Source organism: Heptranchias perlo, chromosome 3 (assembly GCF_035084215.1).
Source record: "Heptranchias perlo isolate sHepPer1 chromosome 3, sHepPer1.hap1, whole genome shotgun sequence".
NCBI lineage: Eukaryota > Metazoa > Chordata > Chondrichthyes > Hexanchiformes > Hexanchidae > Heptranchias > Heptranchias perlo.
Window position 1 is genome coordinate 97,598,668 of NC_090327.1, and position 23,428 is coordinate 97,622,095.

At 42.7% G+C, this 23,428-nt stretch overlaps 1 protein-coding gene across 4 annotated transcripts in view; it reads left to right on the plus strand.

Moving 5' to 3' along the window:
* The window catches only part of LOC137317997 (ras-related protein Ral-A), a 56,365-nt gene that overhangs the window by 13,365 nt on the left and 19,572 nt on the right, over positions 1–23,428 (plus strand). For 2 of the 4 annotated variants that reach the window (XM_067980988.1, XM_067981006.1), the window contains exon 2: positions 19,536–19,706. In XM_067980988.1, the coding sequence (XP_067837089.1) occupies positions 19,593–19,706 (114 nt within the window). In that variant the 5' untranslated portion in view covers positions 19,536–19,592. Of the gene's footprint in view, positions 1–7,673; positions 7,830–18,348; positions 18,578–19,535; positions 19,707–23,428 lie in introns of those variants that run through there. The other 2 variants (XM_067980993.1, XM_067980999.1) reach the window with 2 other exon arrangements.

A 23,428-nucleotide genomic window follows, 5' to 3' on the forward strand; every position in this document is an offset into this window, starting at 1 on the left:
CCTTTTTGTATTCCCCTTTGTCATCCTCTCCTTTGTTTTCTGTGTGAGTATGCCTTTTTCTTTAGTTTCAATTTTGCCCTTATTTCTTGATACACCATGGATGAATGATTACTGGCTAGTTTGTTCTTGCTTTTTAGTGAGATATATTTCTCTTGGACACTCTTGATCACCATTTTAAATGTTTCCCACTGTTCTTTTTCTTTCAGTAAAAATTTTCTAGTTTATTTTCCCTAGTTCCATTCTCATCCCTTGGAAATCAGCTTTTTCCAATTTACTATTTTATCTTTGTCTTGCTTATATCCTTCTCAATTTTTAATCTTAAAACTTATATTGTGATCGCTATTGCTTAGATGCTCCCCTACACTTATCTGTTCTGGTTCATTTCCCATTACTAGATCCAGCAATGCTTCCTCTTGGGATTTTTGCATACTGGGTAAGAAAGGAGTCCTGCACACATCGTAAAAACTCCAGTCCCTGTACCCTTCACCTATCTCTTGCCAGTTTATTTGGGGGATAGTTAAAATCTCCCATGATTCTATGACACATCTGGATGTATTGTTTAGTCAAGTTGCACACTTCAAGTCCACAATTTTATCAGACTTTAATCTGTCCAAGATTGGTTGGGAAGGTCCCTTTGACCATAACCTGCAAGTGGTTGTTACTACAGAAATTGGTTTGCATGGTGAGTTGCACCTTCATGAGATGAGCTTAAAGAAAGATCTTGGTTTATGTAATCTGAAGGATCATAATCTTGCTTAGTGCTCACTAGAAGATGCTTTTTCCTACATAGAATTTTAACTTTTTTAAAATACCGTTTAAGTTTTGTGGCAGTTGTCAGTTTTCTAAAGTTTGATTTGTGCACCCTTGTTTCCACCTTTCTCTTCCCCCCCCCCCCCCTTAAAAAAAAACAAAGTTGGCCCTGGCAGTGACTGGGAGCACAAAAAAACTTGAATACAGCAGCCAAGCTAAAGATACTCAGCCTTTTTATAAAAATAAATTTTTCTGAGGTGATATGCCAGCATCTTTAACTGTAGTCCTTGTGGTGATGGTGTTATGTAGGTAATTCCAGGATTCTGACCCAGTGACAATGAAGGAAGGGCAATATATGTCCAAGCCAGATGGTGTGTAACTTGGAGGTGATGGTATTCCTGTGACATTGCTGCACTTTTCTGTCTTAGTGGTAGAGGTCATGGGATTGGAAGATGCTATCAGACTAAGCTTGGTGAGTTGCTGCAGTGCATCCTGTACATATTGCAGGCATGGTGCATGGATAGTGGAGGGGATGAATATTGAATTCAGTGGCGGGGGCACTGATCAAGCAGATTTTTGTCTTGGATAGTGTTGAGCTGCTTCAGTATTGTTGTGGTTGGACCCGTCCAGGTAACTGGAGTATTCGGTCTCACTCCTGACTTGAGCCCTGTGGATGGGGCAGCTTTGAGGGGTCAGGTAGTGAGCCACTTGATGCAGAGTACCCAGCCTCTGTCCTGTTGTAGCCAGGCTGGTTGAATTCAGCTTTTGGTCAACAGTGACCTTCTAGGATGTTGATGGCAGAGTACTCAGCAATGGTACTGTTGAAGGTCAGGGGTTTTGCCAATAATTCTGATACAGCAAGTGCTGGGTAAGACCACTATCGACACGTGGTTGTCAAATTGCCTCTTTTTAAGATGGTGGCAATTTGAACTTGAGCACTGAAATCAGCTGGAGTATGATTCTGTCTCGGCTGGAGTACATTTGTCTCATTGATGTAGTGCTTGGTGGAACAGCTGTGGTTATGCTTGCATTATGATTTTGTGCTGGCAGAAGCTAGCATGACTAATGAATTAAAAGAAAAAGAATCTGTTATTGACTGATTTCCTTGAAACCTAAACTTGACTGCCAGGATCAACTGGAGAATCAGCTGTTGCACCCAGTTGTACTGTATCAGTTTTAGGTGTAGCTGATGCAGGTGCTCAAGTTTCTACTGCCTTAAAAGCAGAATTTGAAGACCAAGTTTGTTAGAATTTTCTGCAACATTTTAAAGTCCTTTTTTAAAAAAAAAATACAGCATGTTACTGGGGGCAAAATCATGCTCGTAGGTTACAAAAATATCATAGGATGTCACACTGCTAAATCACTTAGTGATTAACATTTGTATTTGACATTCTACATAGGAACATAGTTTGAGGTGGATACCAACAACATGCATTTATATAGTGCCTTCGACAGTAAAACGTCCCAAGGAGCGTAATCAGACAAAAATTGAGAGCTCAAGGAGGAGACATTAGGGCAGGTGACCGAAAGCTTGGTCAGAGGTAGGTTTTAAAGAGGGTCTTAAAGGAGCAGAGGTGTTTAGGGAGGGAATTCCAGACCTTTGGGCATAGAACGCTGAAGGCACAGCTGCCAACGGTGGGGTGAAGGAAATGGGAGATGCACGAGGCCAGAATTGGAGGAACAGAGTTCTCGTATGGCTGGATGAAATTGGATATAAGGAGGGGTGAGGCCGTGGAGGGATTTGACCATGAGGATGAGAATTTTAAAATGGAGGCGTTGGTGGACGACGGTGCCAATGTAGGTCAGTAAGCACAGGGGGACAGGTGAACGGGATGGAGCGAGTTAAGATATGGGCAGCAGAGTTTTGGATGAGCTTAAGTTTATGGAGGGCGGAAGATGGAAGGCTGGCCAGGAGAGCATTGTAATAGTCAAGTCTGAAGGTAACAATAGCATGGATGATGGTCTACAGCAGGGGCAGAGATGGGTGACATTTAGGAGGTGGGAATAGGCGGTCTTGACGATGGAGAGGATATGGGGTTGGAAGGTCAGCTCAGGATCAAATAAGATCCTGAGTTTATGAACAGTCTGGTTCAGCCTAAGGCAGTTACCAGGGAGGGGGATGGAATCGGTGGCCAGGGAACAGAGTTTGTGGTGAGGTCTGAAGATGATGGTCTTCCCAATGTTTAATTGGAGGAAATTTAGGCTCATGCGTCTCAAGCAGTCTGATAAGAGGAAGTGGTGAGACAAAGCTGGTTGTTGTCAGCATACATGTGAAACCTGACATTATTTATGGATGATGTCGCCGAGGGGCAGCATGCAGATGACAAATAAGAGGGGCCAAGGATAGATCCTTGGGAGAGTCCAGAGGTAAGGGAGGCGGAGGTGGGAAGAGAAGCCATTGCAGAAGTTTTTCTAGCTCTGACTGGAAGATTCTCTGGTTACGACTGGAGGGTAAAGATCTATAGTTTTGGAGAAGTGTGTGGCTGGGATTCTGTGGAGTTTCGGGTTGACTTAGAATTCTGCAGTATAACTGAAGCTGCTTATTTTCATTTCCATTTCCATTGTGCCTTTATTCTCGAGGTATTTCATAGGGGAGGGAAATGACACTGAGCAGTAGGGAGAAAAGCATTAGGGAAGGTGACTAAAGGTGTGGTTGGAAAAAGTAGATTTTTAAGGAGACTTTTGAAGATGGTGAGGCAAATAGCAAAGTGGAGGAATTTTAGTGAGTAAGGCTCTCATATCTGAAGGCTGCCCCAGTGATGAAATAGAGGGAGGAGGAGTTGCAAATAAGTCCAGAGTTGGGACATATGTTGACATGTAGGGTTAGAGGAAGTTGCTGAGCTAGGGTAGGGCAAGGCTGTGGAGGGATATGTGAATGAGAACTTTCCATTCATTGCGTTTTAAGATGGGAAACTTGTCGAGCAAGATTAAGCACAAACAGTTCTTCTGTACAAGTGAAGCAGCACAAGAATCCAGGAATTCCATTAGTCCCAACAAGCCTATCCTTTTATGATGGATGAGCGCACTATCATGTAGATCAGCTCCCTTTTTTTGCTATAATTCCTTCTGTCAGAAATGTATTTAATTTTCTTTTGAACCCATTGCTGTGTTTCAGTGCTCTTTCCTGGTTACTTATTACCCAAATCTACAATGCTTTATGTATGCCTTAGTACACGGGGTCAGAAGAAAGAACTGGGTTAGGTTGGAGACGAGACAAGTGAAACTAGAAGCATCAAGCACCAAATGTTTATTGCCAGTAAGGTTTATGTGTGAAAAATATTGAAGTAACATTTATTGACAAACATGCACGAATATACAAACTTGAGTCATAGTCTGTGGCAAATAGATTTATCCAGCCTTTTCAAAATGTTGGGGGCTTAATTTGCAGTTTTTAATGAAAGAATACATATACTTGTGAAATCACTGTACAGTTTTGGTACAGGAGAGCACATCAGTGTTTTTGTTAGTTATGTAGATGCTGGAAACAGGTTGTTAGGAATGAAAGTGAGGTGCACTGAGGCATAGAAGTCTGAAAATTCCTTGTTGACCTTCATTTGAAAATTAGTTTACCTCTGCTTTCCTAATGGTGACATTACTATTTTGTTGCAGGGTATATACTGTACCAGGAGGTTGCCTTTCTTTCTCCCTTCTCATAATCCTGGTGTTGGAGGACCTCTTCTGTTCCCACTGATTGCTGTTCAGTTATTGTCTAACCTATATCACAGCTGTTATTTGATCATTTTCTTCAATATTGGGCTTCTAGTTACATAATCACTAGTCTTTCTGGGCTACCAGTAGTTTGAAATCACTTGGTGGAGCAGAAGGTAATGAGATGCCCCCAGAGAACTCTCTTGGTTGTTTCCCATAGTACGGTTGGAATGGCACTGGCTTCCCTATTCTCAGCTGTATTGTGGACAAGAGCTCAGAGGACAGAAACTCCAGATCACCTAGCAGCGTTGGATTTAGGGGCTAATGTCGGAGTTTGGTAGATAAGCAAGGGTGAACTGTGTGTGGTAGGAGGTCATCTACTGTTTTTTTTTATTCGTTCATGGGATGTGGGCGTCACTGGCAAGGCCAGCATTTATTGCCCTTGAAGGTGGTGGTGAGCTGCCACCTTGAACCGCTGCAGTCCTTATGGCATCTCTTGACTTGATCTCTGAACTATCAATAATTCTACATCTTTCCTAGAATACAGAAACTAGAAATAAACATAATTCTCCATGCAACTTGACTATTGTCTGATATTCTATCCTGTAAGCCATTTATGAAAAATTATAAGCAGTCCTAGCATCGACACTTTCCCCTGTAGGGCTCCAGTTCACCAGCTGTCTGTCTGACTCATCTACCAACCTTTGCTGTCTACCTCTTAGCCATGTATCAATCCATCTGAAAATACTTTTGCCTTCTATCCCATGGGTATGTACCTTGCAAATCAGTCTGCTACGTGGGTTCATGTCAAATGTCTTCCTGAAATCCAGGTAGGTAGTATCTATCGCTTCACCCGTATGATCCATGCTGAGTGTCTCATCAGATCCTGCCCTTTCAGATCATCGCTTCTGCTGCCCCTCATCAAAATCTCAAACACACTTCCTGCATTTGAGGTAAGGCTCACAGATCTGCAATTTGAGGGTTCATCCCTTGTCTTTTTTAAAATATAGGGCTCATATATACTCATTTCTAATCCACTGGGATGGTACTGATTCCATTGAGCTTTGAATGAAAGATTATTGCAGAGATTTGCAATCTTGTTAGCCAACTCCACCAATGTTGTTGGAGCCTTGTTTACCCTAAGCTTCATAAATTTTTCCAATATGCCTTCCCTTGTGATATTGAGCTTCCAGTCTGTGCGGACAGGTACCTTTTCCCCAGCTTTCAATGATTAAAAACAGTCACAAAATAATTTAGTAAGTCTGTCACCAATGGTCCACATCCCTCTGTACCCTTCTCTTGCTCCTAATGTACTTAAAGAATGCTTTATTCTTTATATTTTATGCTCTCTTCCTCTCCATTTACTCTAGTTTCTTGGCATCTATCTGCTTTCAGAATTTTATGCAACCATTCTTTCTTCCTCAAGCCTTTCATAACTTCTCTTTTCATCCATTTCAGTTTTGCTCTTCTGTTTAGTCAATTATAGGTGTGTTAGTGCATTTTGGTAGGAGGAATAAGGTGGCCACATACTGCTTGGATAATGAGTCTAAATGGGGTAGAGGAGCAAAGGGATCTCGTTCTACAGATGCACAATCACTAAAAGTAACGTTGCAGGTTAATAAGGCCGTAGTAATGACTTAATGGGTGTACAGGACACAATTTCCAAATTTGCAGATGACACAAAACTTGGGAGTGTTGTGAACAATGAGGAGGATAGTGATAAACTTCGAGGATATAGACAGACTGGTGGCATGGGCAGACATGTGGCAGATGAAATTTAACACAGAAAAATGCAAGGTGATTCATTTCGGTAGGAAGAATGAGGAGAGGCAATATAAACTAAAGGGCACAATTCTAAAAGGGGTACAGGAACAGAGATCTTGGGGTATATGTACACAAATCATTGAAGGTGGCACGACAGGTTGAGAGTGGTTTTAAAGAAAGCATATGGGATCCTGGGCTTTATAAATAGAAGCATCGAGTACAAAAGCAAGGAAGTCATGATGAACTTTTAAAAAAAAAAATAATAAAAAAATAACTATAATGTTTCAAAGTTCTCTAGATTCAGGAACTGTCCCTCTAGATTGGAAAATTGCACATGTCACTCCGCTTTTTAAGAAAGGAGAGGGAAACCGGGGAATTATAGACCAGTTAGCCTAACATCTGTTGTGGGGAAATTGCTGGAGTCCATAATTAAGGACAAATGTAAGGAATCTTACAACACCAGGTTATAGTCCAACAGTTTTATTTGAAAATTACAAGGTTTCGGAGATTATCTCCTTCGTCAGGTGAGTGAGTGAAAGGTTCTCAAATTGCATATCTTATATTAGGCTGGGACACGATCACACCCATCAAAGGTGTCGTTGGTGTTCAGACAGGTTAGCCACGGAAAACAGTACATCCCAGTATACTGAATACACAATGGGTCAGATTACAAAGCCAGAGAGAGAGAGACCCGAAAGGCAGAGAGAGAGAATATCCAGTTGTATTAAAAACAGATAATTTTTTTTCCCCCTGCTGGTGGGGTTACGTGTAGCGTGACATGAACCCAAGATCCCGGTTGAGGCCGTCCTCATGGGTGCGGAACTTGGCTATCAATTTCTGCTCGACTATTTTGCATTGTCGTGTGTCTCGAAGGCTGAATGTCCTTGACTGTTAGTGTTCGGGGAACACTTTAGCAGTCAAGGACATTCAGCCACCGATCTTGGGGTAAGCGTTCTCCAAGGCGGCCTTCGAGACACCAGTTAGGCCGAATGGCCTGTTTCTGTTCTGTAGACTCGATGTAAGTTTCTTGGATACACTGCCTCAACGTATTAAAAATTAATCTTTTAAAATGCTCCCATTTTTCCCCCATCCTTTCATTAATTTTTCCCATTTTATTCCTTTTATGCATTTCATCCCTTCATAGTCTGCTCTTAATGGAATTTAATTATCTATTCTGTTCTAGATTTGACATTTAAAATTAACAACCTTAAAATTACTAGACCCAAATGTTCCCTTACTTCAACTTGGCTTATTGATCCCTCATCAGTTGGGAACAAATTGAATATTGCCATCTCCCTTGGGGGTTTTGTCACCTTAAGATTTTTGAAGTACTTCAATAAACTACCTTGCGCATAAATATTGTCCTAGTAAGTTCGTCCCCATCTATCAGGAACGTTAAAATTCTCCATGATTAAAACTTAATGACCTCCAACAGTAGTTAATCCATCTTTCTTTTGTGGTGGCCTGTAATACATTCCTACCACTAATATTTTCCCCTTTTTGTCTTCCAGATCGCCACAATTCCAGTTGCTTCCTCTCAGCAATGTGTAAACCTTCCCTGACGAACAGTGCCATCCACCTCCCCAGTTTTTTCTTTCTTGATCCTTCCTGAAACACAAGACCTGCAGTTTGTTTCCTACTATTCCTCTTCCTTTAACCAGGTTTAGGTATCTGTTACGCTCTCTATTGACTCCCTATCATTTCTAATCCATCCATTTTATTTCTTATGCTCCTAGCGTTCATGTAAATACGTCTTGGTTTATTCCTTGTCTTCCTTGCTGGAGTTACCCCTCTCTCCATTTCTCTAGTTTAAATCCTTCCCAACTGTCTTTGTCAAGATTAATGCGCTACCTCCATTGAGGTGAAGGCTATCCAGGAGGTACAGCTCTTCTTTCCTTTCTCTTCTCCAGAAGTTGTCCCAGTGCCAAGAATTTGAAGCCCTCCTTCTTGTGCCATCTGTTGAGCTAAGCACTTACCAACATAATCTGCCTCTCTGCAGTAGGTCCAGTGTGGGACACAGGATGTCATTCTGAGATTCCTACCCTCTAAACCCTCTTCAGTTCTTTCCCTAATTCCTGAAATTCCCTTTGTAGGTTCTCCATTCTTAGACCTATGCCCTTGGTTCTCATGAAAGCCACGACCTCTGGTTTCTTCTTGGTCCATTTGGTCAAGGCCTGAACATTAGCATTTGGCAAGCAACGCACCATTCAGGACCCCCAGTCCTGTATCAATCCTTCTTGCTATGGAGTCTCCTTTAACTACAGTGTTACCTTTTTTTAATCAGAACTTATTGATGTCAAAATTTTGGCTATTTAATTGAAGGTTGAACTTTTATATGAGCAACTTAGTGAATGGTGGACTACGATTATAGATAGGCTGAATTACTTGATTGTTTTCTTTTTAACTGCCCACTGGCTGCTGCACCTCTCTTTCCCCCTCCCCACAATGTAAAATATGAAGGCACAAACCAACTTCCAGTAAACTCATTAAATTTGGTGGATTGGTTTAAAGTTTGTAGTCAAATTGGAAGATCATAAGAGCTCATCAGCACTGTTCGCTGGTTTGATTTGGTGGAGTGCACATGCCATTTTTAGTACATTGCTGCTAATGAAAACTATGATCAGTATTCGTACTAATGTGTACATGGCTGGGAGATAGTACTCGGGGGTTTCCAATTGTACCATCTTGCCATGTTTTGAGTATCTGACTACAGTTAGCTGGCGAGTCAGTGCTAACACTATTATGAGTTAATTAAGTGTAATGTGCTTCAAAGTATTTGCAACAGGTCAGTGTGATAGCCTGAGTCAGAAGGCTGTGGGTTCAATACCCACTCGAGATTTAAACCTATAATTTAGGCTGACACTCCTAATAGAGTCTTACAATGTCAGAGGTGCCGTCTTTCAGATGAAACACTAATCAGAGGCCTCATCTGCCGCCTCAGGTCAATGTAAAAATCCCATGGTGCGCCTCAAGGAAGAGCCGGGGATTTCTCTGACGCAAAAGCAAAATACTGCGGATGCTGGAAATCTGCAATAAAAACAGAAAATGCTGAAAATACTCAAGTCAGGCAGCATCTGTGGAGAGAGGAATAGTTAATGTTTCAGGTCGATGGCCTTTCGTCAGAACTGGAAGAAGTTTGAGATTTAACTTTTTATGCAAGTATTGAGCAAGGGAAAGGTGGGAGGAAAGAACAAAAGGGAAGGTATGATAGGATGGAGGGCAGGAGTGATTAAATGACAAGGGATCATGGTGCAAGACAAAAGGGGGTGGTAATGGGACAAGTAAAGAAACAAAAGATGGGTCTGGCGGAGCTGTAAGTGGCAGCAGCAGAACCATTACCAGCACCTGCTGACTGAAAAAATGGGATCAGTGATTATGACCTGAAGTTATTGAAATCAGTGTGTCCAGAAGGTTGCGAAGTGCTGTTGAGCTTCATTAGAACAGTGTCTGAGGCCAAGGACGGAGAGGTCAGAGTGGGATGGGGAATTAAAATGTCAAGTGACCGGCAGGTGAGGGTCACGCTTGTGGACTAAATGGGGGTGTTTGGCAAAGCGATCACCCAACCTGTGTTTGGTCTCCCCAATGTCAAGGAGACTGCATTGTGATCAGCAAATACAGTATACTAAATTGAAAGAAGTACAAGTAAATTGCTGTTTCACCTGGAAGGAGTGTTTGGGGCCCTGTATGGTGGGAAGGAAGGAGGTGAAAAGGCAGGTGTTGCCTGTCCTGTGCTTGAACGGGAAGGTACCGTGGGAAGAGAACTAGGTATTGGGGGTGATAGTGGACCAAGGTATCGCAGAAGGAACGGTCCTCTCGGAATGCGGGGAGGGGATGAGGTGTTTGGAGATGGCATGGTGCTGGAAGTGGCAGTAATGGTGGAGGATATGTTGAATATAGACTGAGGACAAGGGGGACCCTGTCGTGGGAAGGTGGGGAAGGGGTGAGGGCAGAAGTGCAGGAAATGGGATGGACACAGTTACAGGCCCTGTCAACTGCAGTGGAGGGGAATCCTTGGTTGAGGAAAAATGAAGACCTATTGGAAGCACTGATGTGGAAGGTGGCTTCGTCAGAACAGATGTGAACAGAAACTGGGAAAATGGAATAGGAAGTGGGGTGGGAAGAAGTGTAATCAAGAATGCTGTGGGAGCTGGTGAGCTTATAGTAGATATTGGTTGACAGCCTATCCCCAGAAATGGAGATAGAAGTCAAAGGAGGGAAGAGATGGCGTCGGAATGGTGGAAATTGGAAGCAAAGTTGATGAAATTGTCCAGTTTGGGGCGAGAACAGGAAGCGGGCACCGATGGTCATCAATGTAGTGGAAAGAGATGAGGGCAGAGACCTGAGTGGGAGTGGAACAAAGTGTTCCACGTATCCCATGAAAAGGCAGGAATAGCTAGGATCCCTACGGGTTCCCATAGCGCCCCCTTTTATTTGGAGGAAGTGAGTGGAATCAAAGAAGTTGTTCAGTGTAAGAACAAGTTCAGCCAGGCAGAGGAGAGTGGCGATGGATAGGGACTGGTTGGGTCTCCATTCAAGGAAGAAGCAGTGGGCCCGCAGGCCATCCTGGTGAGGGTTGGAGGTATAAAGTGATTGGACATCCATGGTGAAAAGGAGACGGCTAGGGCCAGGGAACTGGAAACTGTTAGTGGCAGAGGGTGTCAGAAGAGCCGTTGATGTCGGTGGGAAGAGTCTGGACAATGAGAAAAAAGTCAAGATGGAAAGAAATGTTTTGGGGCAAGAACAGGCTGAAACAATGGGTAGATTTCAGCGTTAAAAGCTATTGGGAGATTAATGAATATTCTCTCCTAGTAGAGTTCCTAATCAAAATCAGCATTCTGCAGTAACAACCAATGATGAAAGCCCAGGGCATTCTTGAATGGAGCTTTCTTTGGTTGTGAATACTGGGTTTATTGGTGGAACTTTGAAACAAGGTGCTACAGATGATCCTTGAATGCGCACTTCTTTTTGATGAGCAGTTTGAGGAGTTTCTGGAGGGTTTTGGGAGAATCGCTGGGAAACCTCAAAGCAGGTACTGCAATTAAGAAAAGACTAAATCCCATGTGATGAACAACGGCTGGAATGACTGTCAGCAGTCATTTCATGGCTCATTCTTGGGTGCCACTGCCCCTCAAGTTCCAAAAGTCCAGAAACCAGGGCCTTCCCAGCACAGAGGCTATAAAAATCAACTTTAGTTCAATGATCCTGGCCCAACTCATCAACATTAATTGCATAAATGGGAATCCAATAGTGTGGGGAAGGGAGGAGTCAGAAGGAGAAATGATCTTTCAGAGTTTTGTGGAGAGATGGGAAATTAGCTCAGATGTTTCGATGAGGGAAATTATTTCAGGGCAATCATCGCATTTCACAAGATTCCAGACGTGCAGAGCATTCTGGCTGCTGCCATGGATTAATTTCTCTACTTTCTTTGGTGTTTTACACACGTAAAATAGGGCAAGAATGATTGAAATTTGTCCAATTTTTTTTGCTCTCTCCAAAACCTTTTTCCACTTATCAGTTTTACAGCAATGCTTATTAAGCTAATTAGATGGGATGGTCCTTTTTCCATTTTCTAAAAAGAGATAATTTTCCACACAGGTGGAATCCAATGTGTACAGTCGATATTGTCAGATGCTCATTAGTCTTTGCTGGCGACTTCTGCATTTAATTGATCTTCCCTTGAGTCTTTGTGCAATTCTTAATTATTGTTGCCTCTCAGCAAGATGAGCTTCAGTTCTGAGTGAGGCCAAGCTGCAGATGACTAAACAAGGTTTCATTCAGGATACTCATTTTTTAAATGGTGAGAGATTGGGAAATGTTGATGTTCAAAGGGACCTGGGTGTCCTTGTATATGAGTCACTAAAAGTCAGCGTGCAGGTGCAGCAAGCAATTAGGAAGGCAAATGGTATGTTGGCCTTTATTACAAGAGGATTTCAGTACAGGAGTAAAGATGTCTTACTGCAATTATATAGGGCCTTGGTGAGACTGCACCTGGAGTATTGTGTACAATTTTGGTCTCCTTACCGAAGAGAGGATATACTTGCCGTAGAGGGAGTGCAACGAAGGTTCAATAGACTGATTCCTGGGATGGCAGGATTGTCATATGAGGAGCGATTGAGTAGACTAGGCCTGTATTCTCGAGTTTAGAAGAATGAGAGGTGATCTCATTGAAACATACAAAATTCTTACAGGGCTTGACGGGGTTGATGCAGGGAGGATGTTTTCCTTGGCTGGGGAGTTTAGAACCAGGGGTGTCGGTCTCAGAATAAGGGGTAGGCCATTTAGGACTGAGATGAGGAGAAATTTCTTCACTCAGAGGATGGTGAATCTTTGGCATTCTCTACCCCAGAGGGCTGTGGAGGCTCAGTCATTGAGGTACATTCAAAACAGAGATCAATAGATTTCTAGATATTAAAGGCATCAAGTGATATGGGGATAGTGCAGGAAAATGGTGTTGAGGTAGATCATCAGCCTGATCTTGTTGAATGGTGAGCAGGCTCAAGGGGCTGGATGGCCTACTCCTGCTCCTATTTCTTATGTTCATACCATTTGTAGGTGATTTCTAAAATTGATCAACTCTTGTATCTTCAAATATTAGTTTAGAAATTAATGTTCCTGCCTGCTTTACTGGGCGGTCCTGCAGATTGCCTGGCCCAGACAATTAAGTTTCTTAAGATTATCGTTCTGTTTGCTCTCTTCTGTTTGTAGTTGGTGGCCTTCATGATGTAGTGATGGATCCACCCTCTTTATTAAAATAAGGCTTTTGAGACTACATCTCCAGTTTATGCCTCAAATTGTAATTGAATTTAATTTGTCTTAGGAAATCATGATGCTGAAATTGTGCTTTCCATGTATTTTCTCCCTGGTTAAAACCAGGGCATTGATCAGTTTTTGTAGTAGTTTGTGTTCTGAGTTCAGTGAAGTATAAAGATTGGTATATGATTTTCATATTTCTGCCAGAGATTTAGAAGGGCACTCTGTAGTGCACTCATGTCATGTCTTAAATTTGTCCTAAGAGGTGTATCAACACAACCATGTCATAAATGAATTTGTTTCTCTGGTCTAATAAATCAGATGCATTTAGCAAGAAAACAGGTAACCTATGAGTAATTGGGTGTACATAGATGGATGAGTAATAGAATGTATCTCGTTGAACTGTGAACTATAAGAAAATATTTGTTCTGCTCAAGCTGTGGCCATGTCTTTGGGTACTGCATGAAATATATCTCGGCTACTTGTGAATCGTCTACGTGCTTTAAGCATTATTGTCTTAAGGTATCTGAGTTGACTCAAAATTAAGTCATGGTCTTTTCACTCTGGCTTCTGTACTAATGTGGCATATTTTGTTTGCAAGAAGATGGATCAAATGAGTTAGATTATCAGATTGCCTGTTAGTCGTCTTCATTTGAATGTATTTCAACCATGTCCTCTGGCTCATTTGTCAATGAAATGGTGCATTTACCCAGAGACCAGGAAGGTCCCAGATTTTTGACCCCAGTATGTGTTAACAAATCTCAGTTGGAGCAGTAGTGGGTGTGTAACAATTAGCCTCAGGTCTCTAGGCTAGAGGTCAAGTATTCAAACACCACATTGTAGTTGATTCTTGATGTCCTTGGGGAAGGGCAATTGTTACCCACATCCCAAAAATAACTGCGAAAACATTTGTATCTAGTTGAACGCTGAGATAACTTGAGAACTTTATATGGTGCCTTTCATGCCCTCAGGACATCCCAAAGTGCTTTCCATCCAATGAAATACTTTTTGATGTGTAGTCATTGTAATGTAGGAATTCAAGTGAAGCTGTTTCTTCACCCCTTGTGTGCCATTACAATTAAAGTAGCCAACAACAGCTAAATTTTAAACATGCTCCACAATGTCCTCGTGCTACAACCCAAGATAGTCTATTCAAATATAGTTAGTCAAGTAATTTGATCTTCTCGGGGACTTAGCTTTCAGTTTGAGACGGTCTTAAAACTGCATTTAATTTTTTGCTTTAGCTGCAGTTTTCACCTGAGACTTTGTTCTTGCTTTCTCTTCAGCTTTTTCTTCTCTTCTGCCAGTGTGTGTGTGTTTATATTTTCATCAGTTCAGTGGGTCCTGAAGCCTCTGTTTCAAAAACCTCAAGCTTCAAAGATTCCACAGAAGCAATACTTAATGGAGCTTGAGCTGCTCTTGCACGGCTCTTGGTGGCTGTTTGGAGCAGGAAGTGTTGTCTCAATGCTCCCACCACTTGGCTGGGCAATAGTTTATGGTAACTAGTTTGAACCTAAAGGAAGTATAAAGGGAATATTTATTGCGTAAACTTGAATCTGTGTCTATGAACTTTGTATTGAGAAATAGAAATGGGAATAGTCATACAGTATGCTCAGAGTATTGCAAATTGTTTTGCAGTGTAATTGCAGACAGTTTTTAATACTAGGATCAATCTTTGAGTTAGGACTGAAACAATAGTTTACTCTCCACTTTCAAAACTTAAGTTGTACTTTATTGACTGCAAGAGCTGAAATGCTGAATAAGGCGGTTGATGTAAAACAGGAGACCTGTCAACAGACACAAATAGAAATAGAATGTACTGCATCTGACGAAAGCATGACATTTGCAGCAAATTGAAAGATGTTTCACTTGTTGCTGCTCCAATGAAAAGCTACAGTGGCAGAATCTATTCATAGTGAACATGAACATAATAGGGCAGAAATTGCTCGCGAAATAACGGAGAGCTCAACAGCGCTCTCCATTGTTAGTGGCGAAATGGAGCAAGTTCCAGCATTCGCACATGCACAGTGAAATGCGGAAATCCAGAACTTGCTCCCACAGGTTTGCCAGCGATATGACCGCTTCGAATTAAAAGTATATCGCACGCTGCACTTGGAGAAATCATTTGAAGAAGTGCAAATTTGCTTATCTGCCCAGCAAGAAAGTAACTAATTATGCCACAAAACAGTTATGCTTAAGAATACAGGTCTAAACTAAGTCTTAATTGCCAAACAAAAAATTTACTTTTGAAAATGTGGAGTCTCATTACTCAAGTTTTTGGTCATTAAATTTTTTTTACTTTTCTCTTCAATTCAATTATTTCTATCTTTCACTTTTTTTACATTGATTTTAATGTTGCACCTTCCACTTGTTTAACAATTCAAGCCTGCAGAGACTGTGACCGTAGCTTGTCAAAAATGCTGTGATCTGATTGGTTGAGGGGAGGGATCGATCATCTTGCTTTTCCCAGGGTCCGTGCTTCACTTGAACTGATGCTGGGCTCTTCTCTGCCTCCCATTCGAGGAAGTGGCTAACGAAAAGACCACGTTAGTGGGTTAGTATAAATCTATATGGAGTGGCGAGCAGTGTTGGTTCGCTGTTCCGAGCAATTTCTGCCCCATTGTGAGTTAGAATTCAGTCTAGACAAGTGGGCTTAAAGTTGTTTTTGGTTTCAATTTTGAATGAATTTAGTTGTATCAATCCAGTTTCCCTTGATTTGTCTGTCAAAACAACCGATTAGGTAATCTCCAAGGGCTGAACAAAATATTGGGCAACAGAGCTGTCATACTAGTGCAGTTGGTGGCTGCTGTTTGTATTGAGCCGCTGAATCTAACCTATATTGTACTTACCACGAGTGCTCATTAAATTTTTATTCAAGTAGATAGTCTCAATTCCAGCTTGGGCCCTACTTAGTTGCATGGCCACCCAATTGTTTTATTGGAAGGCTTTGCATTCAAATGAGCTGCTGAACAATGTCGTTTTGAAAATATATGCAAAATATAAAAGCTTGGGTTGAATTCTAACCCACATCGTGTTTTTCACCCATATATGGATTTTCTCAGTCAATTGTGCAACAGCTGTTTTAATTGAAACAGCATCGAATAGCTTGAAGCTGAGTGTAATGCTGCCTCGGGTATGTGGGCAGGAAGGCTGTTACGTTGTGGGATGATTTCTCTGCCTACACGATTCCATTTTGTTTTTCTTTGCATTTTATACTTTGACACTTTGTAGCACGTCCATGTTTTAGTTTCATTGTATGTACAGAATCGAGAGCCTCTTCAGTTCAGCATAGTCCTTCAAAGACTGGAGGAACCAGAGGAAGGTTGGGTATGAAGGAAATAGAGAAATGGAAATCCTAAAAATTTTTTTATTTTAATTCGTTCATGGGATGTGGGTGTCGCTGGCAAGACTGGCATTTATTGCCCTTGTGGTGGTGGTGAGCTGCCTTCTTGAACCGCTGCAGTCTGTGTGGTGAAGGTTCTCCCACAGTGCTGTTAGGAAGGGAGTTCCAGGATTTTGACCCAGCGACGATGAAGGAACGGCGATATATTTCCAAGCCGGGATGGTGTGAGACTTGGAGGGGAACGTGCAGGTGGTGGTGTTCCCATGTGCCTGCTGCCCTTGTCCTTCCAGGTGGTAGAGGTCGTGGGTTTGGGAGGTGCTGTCGAAGAAGCCTTGGCGAGTTGCTGCAGTGCATCCTGTGGATGGTACACACTGCAGCTACAGTGCACCGGTGGTGAAAGGAGTGAATGTTAGGGTGGTGGATGGGATGCCAATCAAGCGGGCTGGATGGTGTTGAGCTTCTTGTGTTGTTGGAGCTGCATTCATCTAGGCAAGTGGAGAGTATCCCATCACGCTCCTAACTCGTGCCTTGTAGATGTGGAACAGCTTTGGGGCGTCAGGAGGTGAGTCATTTGCCGCAGAATACCCAGCCTCTGACCTGCTCTTGTAGCCACAGTATTTATATGGCTGGTCCAGTTAAGTTTCTGGTCAATGGTGACCCCCAGGATGTTGGTGGGGGATTTGGCTATGATGCCGTTGAATGTTATGGGGAGGTGGTCATTGCCTGGCACTTGTCTGGCGCTAATGTTACTTGCCACTTATGAGCCCAAGCCTGGATGTTGTCCAGGTCTTGCTGCATGTGGGCACGCACTGCTTCATTAACTGAGGGGTTGCGAATAGAACTGACCACTGTGCAATCATCAGCGAACATCCCCATTTCTGAACTTATGATGGAGGGAAGGTCATTGATGAAACAGCTGAAGATTGTTTGAGCCTAGGACACTGCCCTGAGGAACTCCTGCAGCAATGTCCTGGGGCTGAGAAGATTGGCCTACAACAACCGCTACCATCTTCCTTTGTGCTAGGTATGACTCCAGCCACTGGAGAGTTTTCCCCTTGATTCCTATTGACTTCAATTCTACTAGGGCTCCTTGGTGCCACACTCGGCACAGCTAGTTCTGGAGCACAAGTCTTCACTACAACCGGGATGTTGTCGGGGCCCATAGCCTTTGCTGTATCCAGTGTGCTCAGCCGTTTCTTGATATCACGTGGAGTGAATCAAATTGGCTGAAGAATTGCTTTTGTGATGGTGGGGATATCAGGAGGAAGCAGAGATAGATCATCCACTCGGCACTTCTGGCTGAAGATGGTTTCAAATGCTTCAGCCTCGTCTTTTGCACTCACGTGCTGGACTCCGCCATCATTGAGGATGGGGATGTTTGCAGATCCTCCTCCTCCCGTTAGTTCTTTAATTGTCCACCACCATTCACTGGATGTAGTGGGACTGCAGAGCTTTGATCTGATCCGTTGGTTGTGGAATCGCTTAGCTCTGTCTATAGCATGTTGCTTCCGCTGTTTAGCATGCATGTAGTCCTGTGTAGCTTCACCACGTTGGCACCTCATTTTTAGGTATGCCTGGTGCTGCTCCTGGCATGCTCTTCTACACTCCTCATTGAACCGGGGTTGATCCCCTGGCTTGGTAATGGTAGAGTGAGGAATATGCCGGGCCATGAGGTTACAGATTGTGCTGGAATACAATTCTGCTGCTGATGGCCCACAGCGCCTCATGGATGCCCAGTTTTGAGCTGCTAGATCTGTTCTGAATCTATCCCATTTGGCATGGTGGTAGTGCCACACAACACGTCTGATGGTATCCTCAGTGCGAAGATGAGACTTCGTCTCCACGAGGACTGTGCGGTGGTCACTCCTACCAATACTGTCATGGACAGATGTGTTTGCGACAGGTAGATTGGTGAGGACGAGGTCAAGTATGTTTTTCCCTCTTTGTTTGCTCACCACCTGCCGCAGGCCCAGTCTGGCAGCTATGTCCTTCAGGACTCGGTCAGCTCGATCAGTAGTGGTGCTACCGAGCCACTCTTGGTGATGGACATTGAAGTCCCCTACCCAGAATACATTCTGTGCCCTTGCTACCCTCAGTGCTTCCTCCAAGTGGCGTTCAACATGGAGGAGGACTGATTCATCAGCTGAGGGAAGGCAGTATTTGGTAATCAGCAGGAGGTTTCCTTGCCCATGTTTGACCTGATGCAATGAGATTTTATGGGGTCGAGTCAATGTTGAGGACTCCCAGGGCCACTCCCTCCTGCCTGTATATCACTGTACCGCCACCTCTGGTGAATTTTGGGGAGAGCAAAACAATTAATAGGTGAGTGTGTGGAATGAATATTTCTTGCTACATTTTCACGAAATGTTACCTGAATTTTAAGCTGTAGTTTAATTTGCCACCAAGATCTGGGTCTTTGCAAACTATCCAAAGTTATGTGTTTAAACATGATCCTGTAGATTTCATCCAAAAATTCTGCTTTGTCATGGATGTTGAAATGTGTTCTCAGGAATGGATTTAGTTAATTGTGCTTATCCCTGATGCTCCTTTCATGAGCTTGACTGAGTTTAGTATGTTGTCACAAGATTGGAAAAAAAGATATGGACGAGAAAGGTAATTTGCCCCACAGCCCATTCATCCAGATGGAAGATGCAGTTCTCTTCCCCCTCCCCAATCACCTCTTCCAGTTGTTAAATGATTCCATGGATTTTGTCTTCATTACTTTACCTGACTGACCTTTTCAATCTTCATTACTCTTGAGTGAAGATATCGGTCCTAAATTCGCCTTGCATTAATTTGAAACTCTATGATTTCATTTGAAATAATGTACTGGCCTTTGTTATACAGTTTACTATTTCAGTATCTGGCAAACTGTCATCGATCTGAAAACGTTAATCCCACCTTCATCTCTCTACAGATGCTGCCTGATTGTTTCCAGCATTTTCTGTTTCTATTTCATATTTCCAGCATCGACAGTACTTTGCTTTTTGTTAATATCTTCGGTCTCTTTTTCCTTCCACCCCCTCCCGCCCACTTACCGGTTGCCTCTGAGGCTGAAAAACCCAACTTCCTCGAGGCTTTCCTCGTTTTACTGTCTTCTGACAGTAGAACTCAGTCTTGTGCCTCATCTCTGCACCGTCTTGAGTGTCCTGGGAAAGTTTTTCAGTATATCTGAATTTGCTGTAATAGTTGTCAGAACACTGCACTACTGTTCAATGAAATTGTCTTCCAGTTCAGAATATGTCCACTGTTCTAAGTTTGTTCTCGTTTCTTGTTTTAGGTGGAACATTGCTATCGACCAAGTTGCACATTTTGGTGATACGCCTCCATTCATAAAATGGCAGCAAACAAGACCAAAGGCCAGAATTCCTTGGCTCTTCACAAAGTGATTATGGTAGGGAGTGGTGGTGTGGGGAAATCTGCCTTAACACTACAGTTCATGTATGATGAGGTAAGAATATTTGTTACATGCAATGTTTACTCTAATGGGAGGAGGTAATGTTGAATTCTTACTAAATTGTACCATTCAGATAACTTTAGTTGGAAGGTTTTGGCAGATTTGTCTCATCTGCAAACCAGTATCCTGCAATAAACACATGTTCCTGTATTTCATTAATAGAACCAGGAAACATTTAATCTAGCAGTCAGAATAAAATTTAAATCTTTTTATGCATGGTCACATACCTGATTGACCTTCTGTAATCCTATTCCAGGTTAGAGGGATTGATTTTTTTTTTAAATTCTGGCTGCCCCATCTGTTACACACTGGAAGAAGTTGCAGTTGAAGAAAATGCATTGCAATGTGTTCACAAATTTCATATTGTGGAGCGATTGCATCAGAATAATTAAATGATAGTGATCATGTATTACCTACAAAATGAGTATTTTAAATATTGGTCAGACTCGTGCTCCACTCTACCCATTTTTATTCATTCTTGGGATGGGGGTGTTGCTGGCGAAGCTGTATTTATTGCCCATTTTTAGTTGCCCTAAAAAGGCAGTGGTAGGCCACCTTGAGCTGTTGCAAACCGCTACAAAGCATAACAAGAACCACGTTGGGTGAAGGTGCTTCCTATACTGTTTTTACGTAGCAGTTTGATACAACTGAGTGGCTTGCTAGGTCACTTAAGAGGACAGTTAAGAGTCAACCACGTCGGTCTAGGACTGGAGTCACATAAGCCAGATCAGGTAAGTATGGCAGGTTTCCTTCCCTGAGTGAACCAGCTGGGTATTTTTGCGACAATCCAACAGTTTCATGGTCACTTACTGATACCAGCTCTCTTTATTTCCAGATTTTGTAAAACTGAATTCAAATTCTTAAATTGCTATGAATTTGCATTTGCGTTTCCAGCCCCAGCCATTCGCTCTTGCCACTCTCCAGCTACCATGTTGTTACACGACACTTTGCTAACCTAAGCTTGAGTTCTGCCTGGATGTGCCTAAGGCTTCCCTCTGCTCCAGCCTTCTGCAGCATCCACTACTAGTTGGCCCAAATTAGCAATGCTAACTGCCTCATTCCCCCCTCTCCTGGCACACTCCCCACCCACCCTGCTCTACAGGTGTAAGCTACTCCTAGGCATCTCCTCAATCTTTCCTGACTTCACCTGTTACCCCCCCCCCCCACCCCCTTCAGTGAGATACCATTCCTGGTCTTCTGTGATTACCTTATTAAAATGTTCACCCCTTTGCAAATAAACTGTCCCACCTATGACCTCATTCTAGGTATGTTCTTTGTTATTTTGGGGCTGATTGGTGATTCCTTTACCATCATTGATGCTGCTCTGCCCAAACTATTGTAGTGTGACTCATCTCCAGCTCCCAACTTGACCTGCCCCCCCGGTTCCTTTAAACATCTTGCTCTTTACCATCCCAACACCTTTTTGCGAACTCCTCATCGCATTACACCCACTGAGGCCCACAGTGACATTCCTGCCAAAATCTCTCCATCACTTGACCTTTTATACTGTAACGGTGCACCCTCTGATATTTCCGAGATCTGTGTCACTGACTAGGGTTGGTCACCTGCTAATCTTTTTTTCTTTTTCCCAGCCCCCCTGCACCCTGGCTCTCCATATCCCTTTCTAGCCACAACCCCTCAATCAACACCCTCCATCCCTGGAAGAAAGTACTACTTTCCTCCTCCAACATATAAATTCCTGCTGCACCTTCCCCAGACTCCTTGACACTTTCGTCCTCACTCGATCTTGCCTTGCACGTAATCCATGCCACCCGTACTGATGAACATTCCCTTGATCTCACTATCATACAAGGTCTTGCTGTTCCCAAAATATACTGAGGCAATTTTTAACCATTTCCTTTAGCATCCATATCCTCTTTTCACCCCCAATCCTTTTTACCATTGTTCTTTCCCTGGGGTAAAAGCTACCTCCTAACTTCCTCTAGCCTGGCCCACTGTCTGCCAGAATGTCATTGCCTCAGTCAAGTTACTCAACAGCTGCTTCTCATACCTTTGTGCCCACAGGATCCCTAATAGTCTGCCATTTCTGTTCCTCAATTACTACCCACCTTCACATCCTCAACTTGGGGCCGCAGGCTGGAATTCACACAGTTGGCCTGGTTGTCCACTGCTAGATCTAGCTTGACCACCTCAATATGTACTGCCTTCCCTATCTACAGCCAAAAAAATTTATCTCCATCCCAGCTCTCATGAGAATACTCCTCCATAAGACCAAATTGAAGTTTCCTTGACCCACTCCAGACTCTGCAACTGACCTCTCGACTAGCCCTCCCCTCCCTGGCCCAGTGCCAGTCAATATTGTATAAATTGTAGCCTTGCATTGAGTGCACCTCAGTCATTGGCCAGGCATATCACCAGATGCTAAACAATCTCAGAAGAAAGCAAGCCTGGTTAATGACCTGGACCCTGAAACTTAGACAATATACTGATCTTTAATTCACCTTAGCTACAATATTTCTATTTATTTATCATTGAATACAATCTATTACGTTCTGTTTCTGTTGTTCAACCATCCTATAGCTAATTCTGGCATGGCCAGGTAAGCAACAGCATCTATTTGTGTAACAGACATTAAGAGTTGCAGATTGATCCCTGTAAATAGGGAGGATTAGGCACCTCACTGACTTCTGGCTCTTTGTCAAATTAATTTTCTTTTTGAAGCTTTATATTTGTTTTGTAAACTGTTACAATAACACTTGTACTACAGTTCATGTAGGGTTGTCTGTTGGACATGTTTCCAAAACATAACTTTGTGGTTGTCTGATTTTGTGATCTAATTTGTATAGTTTGAGCTGCAGGCACCCAAGGGTATCACTGAACAGCTTATCTTGAAAAGGTTTGAGATGTAAATTATTTGGAGTTGGGATATCCAGTTCATAAAACTGTACTAATAGGTTACACACACATCCCTACTCCAATGTTCATCTCACCCTACGTTGAGCAAATGGATTTTTTTCCCCTTGTATAAATGGCTGATTCCTGTTCCATTTCATGCTGGCCAGCTGACCTGTTCATAAAGGTTATCAACTATACAATGGAAAATCTTTTTGGAAGAGGTGCAGTGATGCATTTCAGCCACTAGTCAATCAACCTGTTTCCAGCTGCCTGTGACTCTTGAGCCAATTGCTCAGAAATGCAATAGGCTGGGTTATCCTACTTTCCCACCTGACTTGCATTCAAGTGGGAAAGTAGGATTTTGTGCTGCTCCACAGTTAGCTTCGCGCAAACGGCATCTCCGTGATTTTCATGAAGTTGCTACATTTGCATGTTAATTGTCCATTAAACGAGCCACAGAAAATGAAGTCTAGTAATTCAGTGTAAATGAGCCCTTTTAACAATGTGATTGTTAATGACTGCCAATGAACCTCAGTTCAGTGAACAGTTATAAGTATGGGGTCTCATTCCTTCAGGTTGTGAATTTTTTGATTTTTTTCTTTTCCTTTTTTCAGTCTCAATCCAACCTTACTTTCCATCTTTATTTCTTTCTGTACCTGATTTGCCATTGAATTCACCCACTCAAATTCACTCTCCTTATCAGTCCTTCCTCTGTTTATTCTTCAATCCTTAAATCTCAGTGGTTAAGGAGATGCTGTTCCGTTGTTGCCCTCGCTGCACCGTTGTCGGCTCGCACTTCCAGCAACTTCGTGGGCAAAAAAATTAAAGAAACCTAGATGTGCAATTGTAAGTCTAACGGG